This window comes from Neoarius graeffei, chromosome 10 (assembly GCF_027579695.1).
Source record: "Neoarius graeffei isolate fNeoGra1 chromosome 10, fNeoGra1.pri, whole genome shotgun sequence".
In the NCBI taxonomy this organism is placed as follows: Eukaryota; Metazoa; Chordata; class Actinopteri; order Siluriformes; family Ariidae; genus Neoarius; species Neoarius graeffei.
The window spans coordinates 15,608,342-15,633,027 of record NC_083578.1 but is presented as its reverse complement, the minus strand read 5'-3'; the positions used below and the strand labels follow the sequence as shown (position 1 = coordinate 15,633,027).

Below are 24,686 nucleotides of genomic sequence, written 5' to 3'. Positions count from 1 at the left end.
TGTCTTCCAGTGTTGCCAGATTGGGCGGTTTTAAGTGCATTTTGGCGGATTTGAACATATTTTGGGCTGGAAAACGTTAACAGTATCTGGCAACACTGGTGTCTTCATCCACGTTGTTTTCCCGGGGCTTGGTGATGCCGTGACAACCAGGAAAAGGAAGTACATTTTCACGCATGCGCATATTTCATTTCCGCATTATTACTATCGTATAGCACGGTCGCAAAAACTGCCGTGTGAGCGCAAATGGGGCTGCACCGATGCTAACACGCTTCTCTCTAGTAAGCAGGTTTGTGACGTGTGAACGCTCCACAAAATTTACACCGCTGTAAGATATATCGCAACAAAATACATCGGTGCAGCATCGATGCAAATATGTGCTATGTGAACACCCCTAGTATCTCCATCCTTGACTCTTGTATGCTGCATAAATGGGGATTTAAAAATATATTTTTGAGAGTTAAAATCGACCGTAAAGTTGGCATTCGAGCTGCCCCGCTGAGCCAGCCAGCCCCGAGTGCGTGACGTCACAGCAGGAACTGGTTTTAATGCCGACGCCTTTGACAGCTATAGACCAAAGTCATATAAATAAACATTTATAGCAAAAGTAAGAAATATCATTACCAACTTGCTCAACTAAGACTGATTTTACTTCATTGATTGTGGGTTGACTCATTAAAACAGGATGGGTGTTATAACTTATGCAACACACATGTACATGCATGCATTTTCACTGATAAAATGTAAAAGGCTAATTAAATAATCAGATGAACTGAGACAATCACATTCTGAAGCAAATTAAATCATCTTATACCGCTAACTTAAACACACAATACAGGTTAGATGTATTAATCTAAATGCAGGTCAACAAGAAGTGGTGGTGTTTGTTTTATATCCAGATGAGAGGCGGAGCTTACCTGTCTGTGTTCTCGCTTCTTGAAGTCCGACCTTGTGGTGGATTATTTCGAAACAATCTGACTTTCAGTTGTTCGTTCAGTTCTCCGTTCATTTGTTTCTTCCACGTAAGGGCGACATGGCAGAGATATCCAGTTTAAAAATCAGACAGCTGCTCCACTCATTCTCCATTTTCTCCATACTGAGTACTCCGCCATTACTGCTCAGCTCAGGCAATTACTAAAACCTGGGACGGAACGGAATGTCACCGGTTTTAGCAACAACCGCAGGGAGGTCACTGCCCGAGCAATATGTCCCGTCCCATTCCAGGTTTTATCAACAACCCTCAGCTCACACTCCGGGAGAACTGGTGCAACTGAACTTACTTTCCTTTAAAAATAAAATAAATACTTGTTTTCTTTTCCTTTAATTCTCGGTACTGCACCCTTTATCAATACGGGCTTATAGCCAACGCTCCTCAACAGACCAGAGGTCTCGTACGAGTCTTCAGTAAAATGTGCAGAGCAGAGGAGAGACCACTTCGTAGGCGTCCAATGTGCCCGTGAACTTCTCGCAAAACGCGTCCAAATCTTTGCAGTTTGAACATTCTTGGGCCATGAATGCAATGTAAATCCACCTTCTGTCGTGTTGCTGCACCGGCCAGCAACACATCTACGTAGCATGGCGATAAATTGGCTCAAAATGGAGGATCGTCGTTGCAGTTAGCTCTGTGTTTTAGTATAGCGGAAATGGCGATGAGACCGATAGACTTCCTGCTGTGACGTTACGGACGTCAAGGTCATTCAGTCAGACCGCTACCTATATGAATCACTTTAATCGTAAAAATTACTATATTAGATTTATTGTTAACACTTAAAACTGTTCCTGTGCCATTCTTGAGGTCTCAAGGCATTTATAAATGAAAATGAGGCCATGGTTCTGCGTATCTCCTTTAAAGAAAGTGCTACCTGATTGGCCGGAGAAAGATGGGGGTTGGGGTGAGCAGTGTCCCGTTATTTAAGGAACAGGCCGTTTTGAACAGGGCTGTTCAGACAGGGTGGAAAGGGAGCTGTGGTGCTTTTATCCTCGTGGTATTTTGACCAAAGTATGTCCCGGACATTTCATTAAGATCTCCGGGAGCTGTGGAAAATGGGTATACTATGTCTCTTTTAAAGACGATCCTACTTTGCGCACTGTTTTTTATAACTAGAACAGCAAAATCTAGAGGATATCACTGTAAAATTGTTGAGATTTTAGGGGTATATAACATACACAATGTGATTTTGACGCACACTGTAGATGTAGGTTTTTTACGTTTTTGTTGGCAGTTATATGTTTACACTGAATGACTGACAATAACTATATAGCTGTCACACCAAGTCAAGTCAACTTTGTCAAATATGCTATACATGCTCGACATGCAGCACAGATGAAATATCAGTCCTCTCTGACCCACGGTGCAAACAGGCAATGCAATAAATAAAAATAGAATAATTGAAAAAAACAAACAATATAAACAGTATAAACACTCTAGATAGGAACTAGACATAAACACTCAAACAATATAAACAGTATAAACACTAGATAGGAACTAGACTAAACACTCAAACAATATAAACAGAATAAATAGTATAAATACTAGATAAGAACAAGACAGACTAAACACTCAGACAATATAAACAGTATAAACACTCTAGATATGAACTAGACTAAACACTCAAACAATATAAACAGTATAAATAAACAGTATAAACACTAGATAAGACAGACTAGATATGAACTAGACTAAACTAACTCTCTCTCTCTCACTCACTCACTCACACACACACAAAAATTGGTACAATAACCAAACAGTCAAGGGCACTTGAGGTATAGCAGGTAAACATGAAATAAGCAGAATAAATAAACTAGCAGCTGTTAAGGTGAGATAGTGCAAATGGGCGAGGTAAAGTGAGATGTGCGGTCCCTGAGTTCAGTGTGTGAATGAGCGAGGTAAAGTGAGATGTGCGGCCCCTGAGTTCAGTGTGTGAATGAGCGAGGTAAAGTGAGATGTGCGGCCCCTGAGTTCAGTGTGTGAATGAGCGAGGTAAAGTGAGATGTGCGGCCCCTGAGTTCAGTGTGTGAATGAGCGAGGTAAAGTGAGATGCGCGGCCCCTGAGTTCAGTGTGTGAATGAGCGAGGTAAAGTGAGATGCGCGGCCCCTGAGTTCAGTGTGTGAATGAGCGAGGTAAAGTGAGATGCGCGGCCCCTGAGTTCAGTGTGTGAATGAGCGAGGTAAAGTGAGATGTGCGGTCCCTGAGTTCAGTGTGTGAATGAGCGAGGTAAAGTGAGATGTGCGGTCCCTGAGTTCAGTGTGTTAATGAGCGAGGTAAAGTGAGATGTGCGGTCCCTGAGTTCAGTGTGTGAATGAGCGAGGTAAAGTGAGATGTGCGGTCCCTGAGTTCAGTGTGTGAATGAGCGAGGTAAAGTGAGATGTGCGGTCCCTGAGTTCAGTGTGTGAATGAGCGAGGTAAAGTGAGATGTGCGGTCCCTGAGTTCAGTGTGTGAATGAGCGAGGTAAAGTGAGATGTGCGGTCCCTGAGTTCAGTGTGTGAATGAGCGAGGTAAAGTGAGATGTGCGGTCCCTGAGTTCAGTGTGTGAATGAGCGAGGTAAAGTGAGATGTGCGGTCCCTGAGTTCAGTGTGTGAATGAGCGAGGTAAAGTGAGATGTGCGGTCCCTGAGTTCAGTGTGTGAATGAGCGAGGTAAAGTGAGATGTGCGGTCCCTGAGTTCAGTGTGTGAATGAGCGAGGTAAAGTGAGATGTGCGGTCCCTGAGTTCAGTGTGTGAATGAGCGAGGTAAAGTGAGATGTGCGGTCCCTGAGTTCAGTGTGTGAATGAACGATGAGATGTATGTATACATGTGTGTGTTGGGGGGGGGGGGGGGGAACTGTGAGGATGACATGTCAGATGCTGAAGGGGGGGGTGTGAGCAGAATCTGTGGCAGGGGGAGGAGGGGGGAGGAGGGGCAGAACAGGGAGGGAGTTGAGCCTCCTGACCGTCTAGTGAAAGAAACTGTTCATTAGTGTATATTAGTGTAGTGTCTGTATATTAGACACCAAGTCTAATATAATGTAATTTTCCTGTCTTTGTCACATACAGTACCAGTCAGAAGTTTGAACTAGGTGTTCAATCTTTTTTTTTTTTTTTCTTTTTTTTAATTAATTAAAAGAGACTTCATGTCTTAAAGTAATGACGGATAATATGGATTACTACAGTTGTTGAAATAGGGCTATTTTCTGTATTTTTATTATTTACTATTTAATCTCAAACGCATTACGAAGGTAAGAAACTCGTCCACTAATTAACTTTGGGTGAGGCACAGGTGTTAATTGAAAAGCATTCCAGGTGACGACCTCATGAAACTGGTTAACGCCAATAGCGTGTAAAGTGTCAAGGTAAACGCTGGATACTTTGAAGAATCTAAAACATGAAACGTTTAACACTTAATTCCATACATGTTCCATGTTATTTCATAGTTTTGATGCCTTCAATATTGTTCGACAATGTAGAAAAGAGTCGAAATGCAGAAAAACTTAAGTGTGTCCAAACCTTTGACTGGTACTGTATACTGATATATAAACGTGTGCCAATTTTGCTTTTAGGTGGGGGTGAAGATCGACACGAGCAGCTTCAGTCTGACGCGCCTGGTGACGTTCCTACCCTTCTACATGCTTGTGAACAGAACAAAGCACGTAATCTTAGTGTGTGAAGAGGGACAGGATGACTGGACTGAAGCAAAACCCGGAGAGGTTAGTACTCCTGTTGATTTAATTCGCTGTAAGAATAGTGCTTTATTCCTTCAATCACCAGATAATTATATTCACACTTACTTGGTACTGAAAGTAGAGCTAAAATGTTTGCATTTTTAATGATGAAACGTTTCGTATCTGTAATGTGTCCTGCAACGTATTTATAGAATTCATTTATTAGAATGAATAATATTTTTTTTGAGGTCCAAATCCTGCGCTCTGAATGGCTGGCGAGCGGGTCCGTATCCTACAGTACGGACCCCGGTTACGGACCTCTGGCGACTCGCTCGTTCACAACAACAAAAAACATTTTTTTTTAGATGTATTTATAAGATTATCAAAAATCTTATAAATTTTTCCAGCATTTCTCAGGAGAATAGCATTAATTTTACAGCATGGACAGCGATAACGACAGTGTTCACAGCGAAAGCGAGTTTTACTCCCCTGAGGAAGAAGAAATAAAATAAAACATTTCAGGAGAAAGCTAAAAACCTCTAACAGTTGCTAACGCCGAGCAAAAACATGGCTGAATCCTGAATGACTCCTATTTGTATAAATAGGGGACTACATAGGCGGCAAAATGTAGGTTTTTTCCTGCCATGGAAGTGCACTTAATAATAATAAATTTTATTTGGAGCGCCTTTCAAGATACCCAAGGACACTTTACAAAAAATGAAAATTGTAAGTAAAAGTCAAAGTAGAACTAGTTAAAAGGCACAGAAGCATGACACAGAATCAACAACAAAGTAAAAAAAAAAAACACAGATGATGCAGCAATACAATTAAAAATAATAATAAATTATTAATAAAAATAACCTCAGTCATTCAGCATTATGATGAGAAAGCAAGGGTAAAAAGATAAGTTTTGAGCATGGTTTTAAAAGATGAAAGGGAGGTGCATTGACACAATGAAAGTGGGAGGCTGTTCCAGAGTTTGGGGCCAGCCACACTAACAGCCCCATCACCCATAGATTGGAGATTTGTGGAGGGGGTGGTACTTGTATACCGAGGAGGAAGCCATTTGCATTACAGCCGTGAATGAGGATTCAAAATAGCATTAATTTTACAGCATGGATAGCGATAACGACAGTGTTCACAGCGAAAGCGAGTTTTACTACCCTGAGGAAGAAGAAATAAAAGAAAACATTTCAGGAGAAAGCTAAAAACCTGTAACTTGCTAACAGTTTGATCTCATTCGTTAATGAGGCCCATTTTGGACCATGTTATCCTAATACATAATATTATGTTAGGTAAAAACTTTAAACCAGTACAATCTCTTCTTCAAAATTTCACCAAATGGCTTTATTTATGCAATATAAAGGTCATAATGCTGTATAACTTTGGTCGAGGAAAAACACTGAGCAAAAACATTGCTGAATCCTGAATGACTCAGTTTTGTATAAATAGGCGGCAAAATGTAGTTTTTTTTTCCTGCCATGGAAGTGCACTTGTATACCGAGGAGGAAGCAATTTGCATTACAGCCGTGAATGAGGATTCAAAATGGCGGCTCGGCTCGGTTTTCCCTTTCGGGCGCTCTTGTTTTCTGTTAGAAGTTGGTAAAGAAAAAAATATATATATTATTTACCAGCTTAAGGTCGGTCCGTATGGTGAAATACTGTGACCTCGGCCTTGAATAATAAATGATGAATGAATGAACCCTTGATCACTACAGGTAGTCTTCGACTTACGACTGCGTTTGGTTACGACTGACCGGTCGTAAACCGATCTGGTCGTAAGTCAGCCTATGTTAAATGAACGTAAGTATATTGTGATGTGTAATGATATTGTAATCATCTTAAAGTCTTATTTTATCAACATTTTCTTATTTCATTACCTTGGCTCATTATTTGGTTTAAGTCAAACACTGCATACTACACTGCGTACAGTACAATTCGTTTAATATGTGCAAAACAAAAAATACGAAATACAGGTGTGAAAAATAGAAAACATTTTAGTTTGAAACATACCAAAATACAAATGTAAAACATAGCAAAATACAAAACTTGGTGACCGCTGGCATCGCTGGTGCTTGGCTGTGGGTCATCTACGTCATCAGCTGTTGCAGCGCTCGGGCTGGCGGGAGCATTTGCTCGTTTCATAAACCAGGAGCTGGGGCGGAAACTGTTGTACGCGGTGAGAGGCTGGATGCTGGGCGCTGCCAGGAGCTGGGGCAGAAACTGTTGTACGCTCAGCTGGCTCAGCTGGGACACACTTGCCAGTCATAACCAGACGGTCGTAAAGTCAATCGGTCGTAAGTCGACGACTACCTGTAGTCTCAAGCACCAGCGAAATTGACCATCAACCTGTCCTTACATACACACAATTGACAGAGGGAGAGTAGACAGGACAGGAAGACAGGCATGAAAAGAAAAAATACAGAGTAACATGAGGAGAGGGGAGGAGAAAAAAAGCAACCCCCACACTATGCTCCTGTGAGGAGTACAGTGTGGGAACATGGAAAAAAAAACACCTCAGCACATAAGCACAAAATAACAAAAGTGCACTTTACAACATGAAAACTCGGGACTTGAGGGGGGGCAATCGGGGGGGGGAGGTAGAGGTAACCCAGCGCAAGCAAGCAGCCGTCTGCTCCTGCAGCCGTGATGGTGCTGGTCACGCACTCGCTTGTCACACTGGGGGTAAAAACGGCGACCGTGGGAAGTGGGGGAAGGAATGCAAGAGCATCTCACAGCAGTGACCTTCAGGGGGAGATGTTGTCCCAGCAACGGCCTCGGCCGAGGCCAGTGCTGTCTGAAGGAGCCGAAAGCAGATAAGATTGGGATTGTTTGGTCTAATCCAATCAGCAAAAGTCCTGTAGTCATGGTTCCGAATAGGTAGATGTCTTCAATGTCCTCCACAGAAAGAATCGCCAGGCACACGACCCACCACCGCTCCCACGCGTCCATCGTGTAGCCAGCCGCGAACGTTCCGGCAGGACAGGCGGGTTCCCCCGAACCCAGGCTTCTTGTCGAGAAAACTGTGTCAACTTCGTTAGGAGACCAGTTTATCAATTCCATGATTTTTTTTTTTTTTTTTTTTTAGTTTGGAGAGCAGTGCAGAGAGAGTCTCTCAAAAGTATAGACAGACGAGACAAGACGGAGCATAAGCAGGGAAAATAAGGGAGAGGAGAGCAGAGAAATGCGACCGCCTTCCGTGAGAGCACAGAGAAAGAAAAAAAATTACACTGTGTATATAATTTTATTTTAATTTCACTGAACTTAATATTTCACATTCAGTTTTATGTTTTTTTTTTTTTAATCAAAGTCCCTTCCCACGCCATGTGGCGCATAGGGTGGCGCCAATCTCCGTTTCCGTAGCCCTCGGCCTCTTGCCTATTACATATACTGTAGCTAGGGTTACAGTGGGGGGCGGGTCCTCTGGTAACCGTGAGAGTTTGACTCTCCACTCACATCTGTATTTCAGCATGCCTTGCCAGACGGCAGTAGGTACCATTTTTATGATGGTCTTTGGTATGAACCAACCACGAGTAGAACTCGTGATCTCCCGTTCGAGTGGCGGACACGCTAACCACTAGGCCAACTCGCGGTTTTATGTATTTTTACAGGTTTTATATTTCTAATGGCTATATAGAGGTCCGGATAAAATTCTGCTCTTTTCAACCTTTATTTCCACCAGGAGACGGTTTGGTTAAATCTCAAATGACTTACTATGTACTCCATAGGGTATGGTATACTACTAGAAATTACCCAGTGCACTAAATGCTCAAAAAAAAAAGCATCATTTTGTGATTCAGTAACCAAAAAAATAAACGAAAACATGGCTCCCCTAAGGCCCACTTTACACGGGGACGGTCTGAAACAAAAACGCCAAAGTCCGTTTTCGTTCTCACTTTTTTCCGCGTCTACACGACCGTTTTCAAGGAGGAAATCTACGTCTATACGGTGACGCATAAATGTGTGGAATTCAATTGGATGTGCACGCCAGGCGGCTAGGTGGTGCTGTGAAAGACCTCCGCTATGTCTGCACGCATGCGCAACGTTTTCCGTCTTGTCTGATCTGCACATCTGCGCCGCGAAAACTTTGACTACTCTGGCTATGGTAAGTAAGAAAGTAAGTAAAAAAGTAAGAGCATACTATACCCGCCTCTGTTCATTAGCGGTATATGTGCAGATTCGGTATAGATGTTCGAAGGACTCCTGGACGTTTATTAAAGCTGCCAGAGCAGCTTGAAGGTCCGTTGGATTGATGTAATCAGACATGCTCTTACTTTTTTTACTTACTTTCTTACTTCCCGGGCTGGCATGTACATTATATGACATATGTATGACGTAAACGCGTACCCGACGTGAGCAGATCCGAGCAGAGTTTCGCATATTGGGTAGTTTAGACGGATATGCAACGGGGGCTGTTTTTAACTTATCCACTCTGGAAGGCGTTTTCAATTTTTTCCGTTTTTCAGCCTCGGAAACGCCGTCCCCGTGTAGACGAAAGGCACTTCCGATAAAATATTTAGTCGTTTTTACCCGACAGCGTCCTCGTGTAAACGGGCCCTAAGTGCATGTTGGTAGATGTTAGCTACTTTTAACATCATGTGTGTTTTTTCACACATTTATATTAGGTGATTGATTGATTGATTATTCGATTGCTATTCCGATTTAATGAAATTAATTCGGAGCTCTAATTGGAACTTGATTTTTAATTGAAAACAATTCTCTCACAGACTGCCACTCCATTCTGGCCTGAGAGAGACTCCAAGAGGATCAGAGTGAAGGTGGACGGCTGCCAGTCGACTGCTCAAGCCATTGCCTTCAATCAACCCGAGAACTGCCTCCTACTGCACCTTGACAACACGGTGAGCTTTAAAAAAAAGAGCTCCGAAATCATACACATTCCTAGGAGGAAAAAAAAGCACGCTCAGTAATGCAGGTTGTGCTTTCTCTCTGTGGTTCCAGCTGGGCGGCATCATCGTTGACGTGAACGTGACGGAGCATTCGGCTGTAATCCGGTTCTCCGATTACCATGATGGTGCAGCTCCTTTTCTGATCATCAATCACACCAAGGACAACACACTGGAGTTCCACCAGAGGTGAGGGATGGACCTGAAACGGAGCAGAACTTACTTTGTTCTGCACACTATTATCGTTTGGCACAGGATGTAGAAACGGGTTCTGTCCGGTCACGTTTTCGTTTCCGGGCCATATCTTTTAAAACTACTGAAGATATCTTCATGAAACTTTGTATACATCTCACGCAACATGTGAACTGGTGCCTTTTGCTATTTTGGCTTTTTGAAAAGGCAGCACGGTCTCCTCACAGCAAGAAGGTCCGGGTTCGAGCCCCGTGGCCGGCGAGGGCCTTTCTGTGCGGAGTTTGCATGTTCTCCCCGTGTCCGCGTGGGTTTCCTCCGGGTGCTCCGGTTTCCCCCACAGTCCAAAGACATGCAGGTTAGGTTAACTGGTGACTCTAAATTGACCGTAGGTGTGAATGTGAGTGTGAATGGTTGTCTGTGTCTATGTGTCAGCCCTGCGATGACCTGGCGACTTTTCCAGGGTGTACCCCGCCTTTCGCCCGTAGTCAGCTGGGATAGGCTCCAGCTTGCCTGCGACCCTGTAGAACAGGATAAAGCGGCTCGAGATGATGGATGGATGGATTTTTAAAAAGTATTTTTCAGATTTTTGCATAAAAATGGATTTTGACTTGGTTTCTAAGAGCAATGTTCGTTTCCGGAGCATATATCCAAAACTATTCACGATACGGATTTGAAACTTGGTGTACATGTTAACAAGGTGATGTAGATGTGCCTTTTCATACTAAGAAATTTGAGAAACCTTTCATTTTTCATGCTTCCATGGAAACAATTTCAGACTTATTCGGTCAGGTTAGTCTTGGGGTAGGTTTTATTTCCGGAACAGAACTTGAAAACTATGAGTGGTGTGGTCTTGAAAGTTGGTATATGTGTTGATTAAGTAATGTATAGGTGTGTTCACACGGCACATATTTGCATCGATGCTGCACCGATGTATTTTGTTGCAATATATCTTACACCGGTATAAACTTTTTGGAGCGTTCACACGTCACAAACCTGCTTACTAGAGAGAAGCGTGTTAGCACCGGTGCAGCCAGGGCTCGAAATTAAATTTTTTTCTTTGTGTCCCCCAGTGGTCCCGAATTCTGTGTTGTATTGTCCCGAATGGAAGCAATAGTGTCCCCATTTTTTCTCATCTCTGAAATAACCAGTGGTTAATATTATCATATGAAGTTACTATTATATTTGTAACTATGCGATTTTGAACCCTTTATATCATTTTTACAATAAGTCACAAAACACAAGTGACACATGTCCTATACATCATCTACTTCAAAATGACAGTTATTGCATTTTCAGTTTATTAAACTTTGGCGATCTCACAGTATGAATAGATACCCGTTTATTTAAAGGGGCCAACTAGCTCATTCAGAAAATGTTTCAACTCCCTACATCTGCAGTACACTTTAGTTGAAAATAAGACCCCTTTTATGTTCATTTCATCTACTTATACCTTGAATATCTGTTGGCACTTATAAGGCCAACTTATAATTTTCACCATGACCGCTATCCATTTTTATGAACTTTCCGTTATCCATTACCGTTATCCATTTTTATGAACTTTCCGTTATCCATTTTATGAACTTTCGCTGCCGAAACGTGGGTGCAAATGTTAGCAACATCAGCATAGTGGCAGGTCCGAGCCTAGCTGTGCTGCTGACTGACTAAACTTTCTGAACTAGAAAGACACCAAGAAAACTCACTTATTCTGTTGAACGGTATCTTCCGTCAATATCATCCGCATCATTCCTGTTGTATTTTATAACGTGTCTAGCAGTGTTCATTAAGGTCATTCAGTTGCTAGCGTTGCCTGCAGACCAGGCGATGACACTTTGGATCCTGAAGGTCCCGGAGACGTTATGTCTGGGCTTTCAGTTTCTTCCCCGCGGTCGGTCCGCTTCAACCACTTCAGCATTTTTGTTCTGGCAAGAGTCGGCGCAGCGTGTGCGGTAGCAATTCCATTCCAAGTCCATATAATGCGGACTCCGGCCGAAGATTCTAGAACAGAACAGAATGCGCTGCTCTGTAGCCTACGGATGCAGGTGCATCGAAAGTGTAGCTACTGTGTATTTTTCGCTGTTAATGTTTTAAAATTGACAAATTAGGTGAATGTCTACGTATGTGTTACGGCTTTGTAAATAATATTAATGTAGAACTTTTTTTCTAGATCTATTTTTTTCCATTGTCCCGGGATTGTCCCAGATATGATAATTTTGTGTCCCGATGACATTTTTTATGGTCCCCGGGACGTCGGGACACCGTTAGTTTCGAGCACTGGGTGCAGCCCCACTTGCGCTCACACGGCAGTTTTTGCGACCATGCTATACGACAGTAATAATGCAGAAATGAAATATGCACATGCGTGAAAATGTACTTCCTTTTCCCGGTTGTCACGGCATCACCAAGCGCCGGGAAAACAATGTGGATGAAGACACCAGTGTTGCCAGATACTGCTGACGTTTTCCAGCCCAAAATATGTTCAAATCCGCCAAAATGCACTTAGAACCGCCCAATCTGGCAACACTGGAAGACACACAGTTCTGTTGTTGATATTCGCCATTTTGGAAGCGCAAAATACCAGGATGCAAATTATGCAATGCCCGTATGTAATCAACTCTCCTCACGCGTAGCGAGTCTACCCCTGTAGCGTTCAGACGTCCCATTTTGTATCGGTGCTGCCCCGCAAACTAGCATTTACTCCGGAGTAAATTTCTTAAACCACCTCCCGAGCAGGGTTAGATTTGCACCGGTTTAAGCAGCTTTCAGGGGCGACACCGCTATAACTTTGTACCGTGTGAACGCTCTACTGGGGCAGCCCCGGTGCTACACCGGAGTAAAAGTTGCCGTGTGAACACCCCTTATTTGTGCCTTTTGATACTAAGAAATGTGAGGAATGTTAATTTTTAGCTCACCTGGACCAAAGGTCCGGTGGGTTTATGCCATGGGCTGCTGAGGTCCGTGTAAAGAGGTAGGGTTGGTTTCTTGCAGCAGAACTTGAAAAATGTAACAAATAATATCTTGAAACTTGTAATATAGGGCGGGGGATATAGATGACGCTGTCTTTTGTTGTTTAACTTGCTTTGCAACTATTTTTTAATTTAATTTTATTATTATTTTTTTTAATTTGTCTCCAATGTACACGTTGACAATTCTACACAGTAGATTTCTGCACACCCAAATGACTGGTTACTATGTATTGATTTAGTGATGTCATACACGGTTCCTAATGAATCCTCTGGCAGACAATGCTTCACTTTGTTCTTTGATGAAACTGACAGTTCAGTTTGATGATGTGCTTGGTTGGTTTGCCCTACATTCACGCCAAATGTGGCGAGAGTGTCATTCATTTTCGATGTGAGTCAGCGTCTTTCGGTGACCTAGATCGTTGGTGGCACGTCTTGGGCGGTAGGAGTGTCAGAATAAAGTCGAAGTCCAGACAATTTTATGGTAATGAGCGATGACGCGGTTCGGTGGCAACAATTTAAAATTTAGAAGTGCTCTGCTCGAAAGAATACAAGAGAACACAGTCGTGTAAGTTTTGGTTCCGTTAACGTTTAAGCCGGTATCTCACTGGGCTGCGACAAATTGCGAACATCATTCGTGATTGTTTCAAGACACTTTTGAAACTTTCGCAGGGCTTCTCAATTTCCTCGCATGAGTCGCAAAGTGTCGCTCCTTCGTCGCTGAAATTTTGAACATGTTCAAAAAATTCGCGCAACAGAATTTCTCTCAAAATAGCCGCAAACGCGTCGCCGGTGTCGCAAAGCCGTCGCGAGCCCTTCTCAAGTCAGTTTCCGTGAGACAGGAAGTGCGAGAACTGAATTTGCGTATTTTATCGCAATTGTCAACTAGTCGCAGCCCAGTGAGATACTGGCTTTAGGGTGGTGGCTGCTAATCCTTTCTTCAGGGATGAGAATTTTCCGCCGATCGGCGGATTTCCGACTTTTTCTGACCAAAACGATCGTTTTTGAGCATGCGCGTGCAACATTAAGGTCTGCATCACGCATCTTAGAATGTGCGCGAGCGAGGGAGACTGTGTGCAGTGTTGCCAGATACTGCTAACGTTTTCCATCCCAAAATATGTTCCAAACCCGCCAAAATGCACTTAAAACCGCCAAATGTGGCAACACTGCCTGTGTGCTTGTTCATGTAGCGCATGCCAGACAAAGAGCATCCTGATTGGGTTACTCAGCAAAATAAGCCAATCAGCTTTCAGTGTGGGCGGGCTTTTATCTCTTTTCTCGAGGACCGGAGTTTTCAGCTGAGTCAGTGCAGCCTACAGGATCAGCATGGCAGAGAGAGCGCGCGTGCGCCCCAAAAAACCAAAGTACAAAACCCACTTCAGCTCAGATTACACAAAAGAATCTCCCTGTCGAATAATAATCTCCCTGTCGAATAATAAAGAAAATAAATAAATAAATAGCCAAAAATCATTAGCCCCGCCGCCATGGGCCCCGCCCTGTTTTTTTCAGACTTTTTAAATATTTTTCATTCTCATCCCTGTTTCTTGCAGCTGAATTACAAAGGACGCAGCTCAACATGGCCGAGTCGAAGGCCTACAAAGGCGCAGCCGCCATACTCCTCATGTCTGACCATGGAAGGCAGCTCAGATATTCATACCTATAGGCAATTTAGAGTCGCTAGTTAACCTAACTGCATGTCTTTGGACCGGACGAAACCCACACAGACACGAGAGAGAATGCAAACACCACACGGAAAGGCCCCAGTCGGCCACTGGGCTCAAACCCAGAACCTTCCTGCTGTGAGGAGACACTACAATACCGTACCATCCATTCAAACCGTTTCCAAGTAGCCTACCATGGAGGAAAATTTGATAACTGCGGTTTTGTTTTACCGTTATTTATGATGCATCCGAATTAAAAAAAATAAATAAATTGAAGCACAGACCAGGGTGTCCGAAAATGTAGGTGTTTCAGGTTGAGTTGATGTGTGTAATATATGTTTGGTGACCTAACTAGCACCATAGCATGCAATGTTGCGCAAAAGTGACTGCTTTCATTTTAACATATCCAACGTACACCTCTCATCTCATAATACCACCTGTGTGTGTGTGTGTGTGTGTGTGATGTATATATTTTATATTGTGGTTTCTTTGTTTTATTTATATATATATAAAATGTATGTGTATGTATAATTTTTTTTTCTTCTTTCTTTGCAACAAGGCAAAAAAACAAACACTACGTTCAGACTGCAACCTGAAACGACCCATATCCGATTTGTTGTGAAATCCGGTTTTTTTGTTAGGCCGTTCACATTACCAATTATATGAGACTTGTATGCGATCTCCAATATGAACGGAAAACGACCCAAAAGTGTCCCGCATGCGCAAATTGACACGTAATAAGCACATCTACGTAATACGTAAACAAAAAAAAAGCGCACTCTTCAAGTTTGCAAGTAAAGCATGGAGATGAGGCGAGACCTGGCGATGTGGTTTTTGTGGCGGCGGCGGAACTCACACAATCATCTGATTAATGTGGGCAGCAGACTAATGAGACCGAAGGTGTCAAATTACTGGAAATTTCCAGAACAATCTTATAATCTTGTAATACAGGATGGTTTAAGTTATAAATCAGTTATAGAAACTGTTTTATTTAATCAGGCTAACAGATCAACATCCAGGTCCCTACCAAATCCACCATTAGCTTGATCAATTCTATAAAAGTCTATTTAAATTCTGAAAACTGTACAAATGTTGTTGTTTTCCACCAAAGAGGCGGGATTAGCCAACGCAGAATAGTTACGTTTGTCTCTTGTTGATGACGTGTAGGTCGCATGAATGCGACCTGTCCGGTCAGACTGCAGTCGCATGTGAAAATAACGGATATGCATCAGAATTAGGACCACATATCCAAGCGGCCTGGGTCGCATGTGAAAAAAATCGGATCTGTGTCGTTCAGATTGTCAATAACAAATCGGATACAGGTCGCATATGGGCAAAAAAATCGGATATGGGTCGTTTCAGGGTGCAGTCTGAACGTAGTCTAAGTGTGCCCAGTCTCCTAATCATATTGTTAACCAATTATTTTAAAAAATTATTATTATTACTACTTTTAATTAAGAAATGGCATCCACATTGGCAGGGCAGCCAGAGCGAATTTTGACGCTCTCGACACATTTGGCGTAAACGTAGGGTTAATCTGTTTATTGCTTTTGTGTTTAGTCTTGTGTTCGAGTTTGTCTGTCTGGTGTGTTAACTGTTCATGTTGACGTCTTCTTTTTTTTGTTTGTTTTTTATTTATTTATTTATTTTTTTGTCCATTCTGGCCACATGTTTAGCTGCAAGGAGCGTAGACCCTCGACTTGGGTTCCAGAAGGAACCTTTGCTTGGGGGGAGGACAGAGAGTCCCAGTGGTACACACACACACACACACACACACACACACACACTTTCATTGCAACAGTAATTTTTTTTTTTTTGAGAGCACGAGCTCTGGAAATCTCCTTATGTTTGATCTCAGTTACATGGATATTATACAGTATATAGAGTCCAGCTATTTTAAAAAATTTCTTGCGTTATTTGCTTCTGCTTTGCTTCCCCTTTGCAGCTTTAAGATGGATGTTGTTGCTGTGGAATAAACTATCTGGTTCTGTGATTTTATTTTTTTCCATTTCCTTCTTGATATGCACCATGTCTTTCTGTCTGTCCATCATATATTTCAGCGTTTTCACTGCAAAATGAAAACTGTGATCGGCCGGCTTAGGTTCTGTAGCTTCCTGATTTCTTGGATAGCTGCAAAAATGGTTTTCTGTGATCCTTTATATCCTCTGATGCATTAGGGCTGGATGACATGATAGAAATATCATGATAAACGACATCATAATTAGGGATGTTAACCGATGTCCGTTTGACCGGTGGTTGACCGAATCAATGTCAACCGGTTAATTTTTTTTGGTTGTTGGTTAAAAAAAAAAAAAATCAATCGTTTTGAAGCTGCCGATTTTGGAGCGGAGAACCTGGAATTCTGTGTTGTAAACGCTTGGGCCATGCCATGCGGTGTAAGGACGACAGCTGACAAATCAGAAACACCCATTCAGTCATGTCCCGCCCTCCCGCCCCAGTTGAAAACAGCTGCCACTTGGCGAGAGAAAAGTGTAGACACAGGCTTTTTAGCTTACAAATTATTATTCTGGTTTTTTTTTTTTAATTATTATTAGAAGGCACATCGAGTTTAGTCCTGCCTTGGCCAATGCATTCTGAAAGCATGTTTCGCTCTGTAGCCAACAATGCATGTTATTGCAGATCATATCTCTCCACACAAACTAAAGGCGCAGATGCCGACTTTTTCACGGCTGAATCGTGCAGATCCGATTTTTTTTTTTTTTTTTTTTTTTTTTTTTTTAGGGGGGGGGGGCGTTGGAGTGTCTGAATAATTTCATCAGAGTAAATTCTGTATTAAAATTACTAAATAAGCAAATGCTGTTGAAATTATTCAGACACTTCAACGCCCCCCCAAAAAAAAAAATCGGATCTGCACGATTCAGCCGTGAAAAAGGCGGCATCCGCCAAAAGGCGCGCCGTTTGCATCCCTGTTAAACTCATAGGTTAACTGACTAATGAGGCTCGGTGGTTGGTCAAGATTTTTTTTAGTTTTCGCCATCCCTAATCATAATACATTTTTCCAAGACTATGTTGGATAACATCAACTCCACTGCCTGTGTTTGACTGGATGTTAAATACGTTTGTATTGATTCTTGAACCTTAATGTTCAATCGCTTGTTCAGTAGCATCACTGATTTGTTGGAACTTTTTATTCGCAAATCAAAGTATCATACGATATATGTGATATTTTTGCCATGTCGTCCACCCCTTCTGTGTATACAGCATGGTTTTTCTCTCCATCTTTCCTCTGCGTTGTATATTGCTCCTCTTTGTCCTCTTCAGACCGGATCATGTAGAGTATGCTGTTGTACTTTGACCTTTTCTCTCCGACTGATCTTATTCTGTGCTGGGTGATCCCCCTTCCCTTCTTTTTCCCCCGTAGGCTGCGTAGAGACTGTAGCGTTTCTCTTTGCCAAACGCAAATGAATTCCACCAAGGCAGAAACGGCAAACTCCAAGACACCGCATTATACTTTCTGCAGAGAGATGTAGTATTGTGTTTGGTGTGTGTGTGTGTGTGTGGTGATTCTAACTTGCTGCATGTCTCACTCTTAGCTCTCAGAAGCTGGAGATGGACGAGCTGGGTCCGGGTCAGGCCGTCTACTACACATGGGCCGAGCCCACAGGATCTCGAGTTCTCAATTGGAAATGGGGACCCTACAGCGGTGAGCTAAAGAATGAGGAGGTGAGGACGGAAAGGAACGAACACCTCAATCCGGATTTATTGACTGTAGAACATGGGACAGAAAATTTTATAGTTTAGTATAATTACGCGTAAAAACAATTATGGCTAAGATTCTTACTTAAGAGTGGAGATAGCAAGTCAGAGTTGTACTTGAGTAAAAGTTAGTGTTAATGTACGGATATTTAACCTTTGCCCTGCCGTGTGTGTGTGTAGGACCTGCTGCTGGACATGAACAAGGAGAAAAAGCTGTTTGTTATCTCGTTTTATGAGGGCCTTCAGCGGGTGGCGTTGTTCACTACAGAGTGGCGTATCTACCAGCTGCTATGTGAAAGCGAGAAGGTGGAGCTAGCTGAACAGGAAATTAGCCTCTCTCTGCAGGATATGGGCATCTCACTGGTCAACAACAGCACCAGCCAGGAGGTGGCGTACATCGGTATCACCAGGTAGTGTACAGTGGTGCTGTCAGCTGTAGAACACACACAAAATGGCTAAAAAACTGTTGTGCTATATACAGTGGGGCAAAAAAGTATTTAGTCAGTCACCAATTGTGCAAGTTCTCCCACTTAAAAAGATGAGAGAGGCCTGTAATTTTCATCATAGGTACACTTCAACTATGAGAGAGAGAATGAGAAAAAAAATCCAGAAAATCACATTGTCTGATTTTTAAAGAATTTATTTGCAAATTATGGTGGAAAATAAGTATTTGGTCAATAACAAAAGTTCATCTCAATACTTTGTTATATACCCTTTGTTGGCAATGACAGAGGTCAAACGTTTTCTGTAAGTCTTCACAAGGTTTTCACACACTGTTGCTGGTATTTTGGCCCATTCCTCCATGCAGATCTCCTCTAGAGCAGTGATGTTTTGGGGCTGTCGCTGGGCAACACAGACTTTCAACTCCCTCCAAAGATTTTCTATGGGGTTGAGATCTGGAGACTGGCTAGGCCACTCCAGGACCTTGAAATGCTTCTTACGAAGCCACTCCTTCGTTGCCCGGGCGGTGTGTTTGGGATCATTGTCATGCTGAAAGACCCAGCCACGTTTCATCTTCAATGCCCTTGCTGATGGAAGGAGGTTTTCACTCAAAATCTCACGATACATGGCCCCATTCATTCTTTCCTTTACACGGATCAGTCGTCCTGGTCCCTTTGCAGAAAAACAGCCCCAAAGCATGATGTTTCCACCCCCATGCTTCACAGTAGGTATGGTGTTCTTTGGATGCAACTCAGCATTCTTTCTCCTCCAAACACGACAAGTTGAGTTTTGACCAAAAAGTTCTATTTTGGTTTCATCTGACCATATGACATTCTCACAATCCTCTTCTGGATCATCCAAATGCTCTCTAGCAAACTTCAGATGGGCCTGGACATGTACTGGCTTAAGCAGGGGGACACGTCTGGCACTGCAGGATTTGAGTCTCTGGCGGCGTAGTGTGTTACTGATGGTAGCCTTTGTTACTTTGGTCCCAGCTCTCTGCAGGTCATTCACTAGGTGCCCCCGTGTGGTTCTGGGATTTTTGCTCACCGTTCTTGTGATCATTTTGACCCCACGAGGTGAGATCTTGCGTGGAGCCCCAGATCGAGGGAGATTATCAGTGGTCTTGTATGTCTTCCATTTTCTAATAATTGCTCCCACAGTTGATTTCTTCACACCAAGCTGCTTACCTATTGCAGATTCAGTCTTCCCAGCCTGGTGCAGGTCTACAATTTTGTTTCTGGTGTCCTTTGACAGCTCTTTGGTCTTGGCCATAGTGGAGTTTGGAGTGTGATTGTTTGAGGTTGTGGACAGGTGTCTTTTATACTGATAACGAGTTCAAACAGGTGCCATTAATACAGGTAACGAGTGGAGGACAGAGGAGCCTCTTAAAGAAGTTACAGATCTGTGAGAGCCAGAAATCTTGCTTGTTTGTAGGTGACCAAATACTTATTTTACCGAGGAATTTACCAATTAATTCATTAAAAATCCTACAATGTGATTTCCTGGATTCTTTCCCCCCATTCTGTCTCTCATAGTTGAAGTGTACCTATGATGAAAATTACAGGCCTCTCTCATCTTTTTAAGTGGGAGAACTTGCACAATTGGTGGCTGACTAAATACTTTTTTTCCCCACTGTATATCAGGCCTAGAAATTAATATATTTTTTCACCAGCCAGCCGGACTAGTTCCCTTCCAAAGTAACTCGCCAAACAGAAAATCAACTCACTAAAATTTGTTCATGTATGAATTTTACTTCTGTCAAAAATAACACAAAAGAGAGTAGTTACCATTGTTCATGACTAATGTGCATTTATTTCAAGACCTGAGTATTTTGTTACTGTTGTTAAATACGTAAATGAGAACAACACAGAGCACCATAATATAATATCAACAAATAATAATATATTGGAAAACTCAACTTGGCGTATGAGTATTGAAAACAAATCTACTTACTATCATGACTATAGCACCCAAAATATGTCCAACATGCTTTCTGTATTTAACCATTTATGAGAGAGAAAGCATTAGGAGCTTCATATTGACTAGGAATCAACTTGAAAAAATTAATTATTCCATAAAAATCGTATCGCAGCCGAGGCCTACCCTGCTCCCACGTTTGCTTATCAATCCTTTGTCGTTTCTCCTTCTCGTACGCTTTATCGGCGGCCTTTTTCTCCTCTTCAGACCGAGGTCGCTTTGTCCCCGTCTCTGGCGGTTTCTGTACACCTTTCAGAAAATTCCACATCGCAACGTAGCTTTGGCAGATGTAGATGTAAAGAACAACAAAAACACGTGTTTAAATGGGCGATAATGTGGCCACATCTGTTGAATTTGATAACGTGATTACCACGATATTCAACGAGATGCATTATATGCAGGGGCGCCGCCAGAAGTTTTGGGCCCCATGAAAGATTAGAATTTTGGGCCCCCCAACTTTGCCCACCCTCGTCACAATTGCGCTATTGTCATTATTTGACTTTTGATAGCCCATGGACCTTGAGTTTGTGACTTTATTACATTTTCTGTATTAACCTACCAGGGACTAGATGAACAGGCATGTGAAATTTCCGCGAAAATGCGCGCTTTTGAAAGTTAATTTTCGCGTAAAAATGTCTCATCCGCGTATTTCAATCTCGTTTTTAAAAAAAAAAAATTATCACGAAATTTCGTTTGGTATTCTCCAGATTTTAACTGGGCCCGGAAGCGACGAGATTTCCCGCCATTCTAAGCTCCGTACAGCGACGCTGTAGTGACTAAGACAAGCATTATCGAAGCACGCGGTGCGAGGAGTTTGCCATCATCAACATGAAAACATGGCGAAAGTCGAGTGAAGTCCGATGTCACGAAAATTGATAAGGGGGTGAAAAATCCATGGCGATGGGCCTGGTTAGAGAAAATAATCGATAAAACACAACTTAGTACTGTAATTGAGAAAGTAAACAAGCCAGGATTTGCCCTTTGCAAGATTTGTCGGAAGGAAATTAACTATGGGAAGCGTGGGTCAGTCGCTCTCGATGATCATGTGTCCGGAGCCAAACACAAACAACTTGTCCACATCCAGAAAACCAACTATGCTTTACCAGGTACGTATTTAATATCGTGATTATTTAGAAAATTAAATATGTTTTGTTGCAATTCCTACTCGTATTTTTCGTATTATGTGTCATGAAATCCGAAAGCAATTTTTTTCTCTTAGGTTATAAAATTAATGTCAGTAATTAAAAATTTAAACGTACGAGTCTGTAACGATTTATAATTTGAAAATTACCTAGATTTTAGGAATATATGCAACCTACTAATTTAATTGCAGTGACACATTGAACCTTGATCTTGTAAGTATTTTTACGTGTGTGGATCTGAATTCCTAATCCATTTATCACATGCCACTGGCCTATTTCTAACTTGCCTAATTTTATAATAATGAGGGATATTTGTATTGGAAATGTGTGAACTTGGTATGTTGGTGATCGGTGGACATGGTGATGGGACTGTATTTTATTTTTAAGAAGGGCCAATGTCAGTGATTACAAAGTTTGTCTATAGATTAAATATACATTTATTTAAATTTTTTAGTTGATCATGAACTAAGCTAAATGCTCAAGCTAAATGATTCAATCATTTTACAGTCAATAAATGTTTTAATGGTTATTGAGACTTGTTGTATTATCACTGAAATTGGCATATTTTATATTTTATTCTGTCATTTAGATTGCTCTTTAAATTGTCTTGATAAGGCCTCAAGTATGCTTTAAATGGCACCATTTAAGCTTCATTTTGCAAAAATTTTCCCAGGGGAGGCCCCCCGGACCCCCCCATGGGAGGGCGTACCCTCCCATACCCTCCCCACAACAACTTGCGTTGTCGGGATGACCCCTTCGGGGTCATCATCTGACACTAAAAAATTTTCCTCTTTTTTTTTGGAACCTTGCTCACATGCCTGGATGAAAACTGGTCAGTGGGGGGCGTCGTTGCTCAGGTGGATAAGGCGCCATACCATAAATCCGGGGACCCGGGTTCGATTCCGACCCGAGGTCATTTCCCGATCCCTCCCCGTCTCTCTCTCTCCTGCTCATTTCCTGTCTCTACACTGTCCTATCCAATAAAGGTGAAAAAAGCCCAAAAAATATCTTTAAAAAAAAAAGAAAACTGGTCAGTGACTAATTCTGGTGCATTTACAATCAAATGAAAATTCAAGATTTTGCCACATGCCTTCTTGTGCTAGGACAATTGGTAGTGAAATGTGTGATGTGACTGCTAAGCAACACTTTAATCTAGCAAACTATTAGCAACACTTTAAAGGGGAACAGAGGGCAATATATAGAGTAAATATAACAATAAAACACACATTCACGAACCTTATTCAAGACTTACAAAAGTTTTTTGTTCTAAGGTTGGAAAGTTATAGTGTTTTGAAAGTAGCTCGAGCAAACTATTTTCGCAGTTTGAACAGCCCGCCATGATATTAATTTTATCCAATCAGAATGCACGTTCATTTTCTCTGCGTAACACTCATGACGTATGTATGTGCCCAGTTGTAAATAAACAATATGGCTCATTGAGGTTGGAAATACCTGTTTCTGCCTCTTGCGACAATTTCGCAAGTCCACGGGTGGCGCCTATCTCATTGCAGCAAATATTCTGCTGGACTCGTGAGCAACTCCACGTTACATTTTCCGCACGAGCACCACGCCGTGTCACCTGCATGCAGACGCTCTGCCCCACGCTCAGCATCAGTATCGGTCTCATCCTCGCCGTCATCCGAGTTTTCTTCTCTTATTTCGTCATCGCCGGAGTCGAGAGTGCCTCTCCTAGGTTCAAACTGGTACCCTTCTAAGCCATAGCCTGCTTGCAGTGTGTCTTGCGGGATCTCTTCGTACGATTCGACAGAGCTGTCGCTTTCACTTGATGCGCCCGACGCCATGATTACACGAGTTCCACTAGTGCAGTGGGTAGGGCTGACGTCACGGTCTTTTAAAAATGGCGACTCTTGTGCGGTTTAGTGTACCGACTATTAATAAAGTATTATATTTACAATTACCAAGATATTTTGTGGTTTTCTAGTACATAAATTTGATAGAATACTTATGAATACGTTACTTTGTCACATCAGCAACCGTATATGTTATATTTTGGACCCCTTTAATCTAGCAAACTGTATATGGCACTCGTTCATTAAAAACTTCAATCCTAAAGCATTTATGGGTTGTATTGCTGCTTACCTCCTTCTCCAAAGGGGGGTTCAGTGGTTTGGTAGGGTGGAGGTCCCCCTGAGGCTGAATCTGTGCATATTTAGGGCACCCCATTAGTTATGAAACCGGTTATTAGCACTAGTTATTAGCACCAGCATAACGTAATATTTCATCTTGTTTATCACACAAGTCAGTTCAGTTATTAAAATGGAAAAAATGTCACTGTACAAACTGTAAAAGTGTTCTCTTGATAGGCTAATCCAACCACGTTCATACTGTTCATTTACCATTCGCTAATATTTTGAACACACATGTGAGCGATAGCTACCTTTCTTTGGGAAAAACTGAGTGACCAGTTGCCTGCCTCTCCAATCCCTCTCAGCTTTCAGCTGCCTTTCTTTACGTTTTTGACAGCCACTCTTCATATTTAGCGATCATAGACTGTACGCACTCCACTGCTGGCTGGCTGGCTGCTGCACCGCGACACAGCAGCAAGTAGCGTTGCACTGATCAGCACTCAGATTTAACGCATCGCGCTTCTACCAGAACTGGACCGTACCATTTTGCAAAAGGGGGAGGGTTAAATGACAATATGTTGACGAACTCAAGAAATAGACAACCTTGTTCAATTAGCTCATTTTACCAGATGGAATATTGCATTGTTGTTATTTCAAAAGTCTTATTAAAATCATTAAAAGCATATGATCAGCCCCTTAAAGGGCCCCATGGCAGTGCTGGGCCCCTAGAATTGTTCTAACCTTCCCCCCCTGGCGGCGTCCATGGTTATATGCATGCGCAGTAGTGAAAAAACTGACAGCCTGACTCGTACACGATATGATTCGGAATTCTTCGGTATTTTCCGTCCTGCCGATGAACACACACACGGCACACACTTAATATGTGGCGGCTTTAGTTGAGGGTGTGTCTGAATCTTCGCTTCATGTATATTTTTTATTTTCAACTAGTCAGCCGGGCTGGCTAG

At 42.3% G+C, this 24,686-nt stretch overlaps 1 protein-coding gene across 2 annotated transcripts in view; it reads left to right on the top strand.

Moving 5' to 3' along the window:
• vps13a (vacuolar protein sorting 13 homolog A) overlaps nucleotides 1–24,686 on the top strand; it is a 238,157-nt gene that overhangs the window by 175,243 nt on the left and 38,228 nt on the right. Inside the window, exons 49-54 of one of the 2 annotated variants that reach the window (XM_060931352.1) lie at nucleotides 4,536–4,682; nucleotides 9,365–9,496; nucleotides 9,597–9,730; nucleotides 16,031–16,105; nucleotides 17,909–18,038; nucleotides 18,252–18,481. In XM_060931352.1, coding sequence (XP_060787335.1) covers nucleotides 4,536–4,682; nucleotides 9,365–9,496; nucleotides 9,597–9,730; nucleotides 16,031–16,105; nucleotides 17,909–18,038; nucleotides 18,252–18,481 — 848 coding nt within the window. The remainder of the gene's footprint in view (nucleotides 1–4,535; nucleotides 4,683–9,364; nucleotides 9,497–9,596; nucleotides 9,731–16,030; nucleotides 16,106–17,908; nucleotides 18,039–18,251; nucleotides 18,482–24,686) is intronic. The other variant, XM_060931353.1, reaches the window with a different exon arrangement.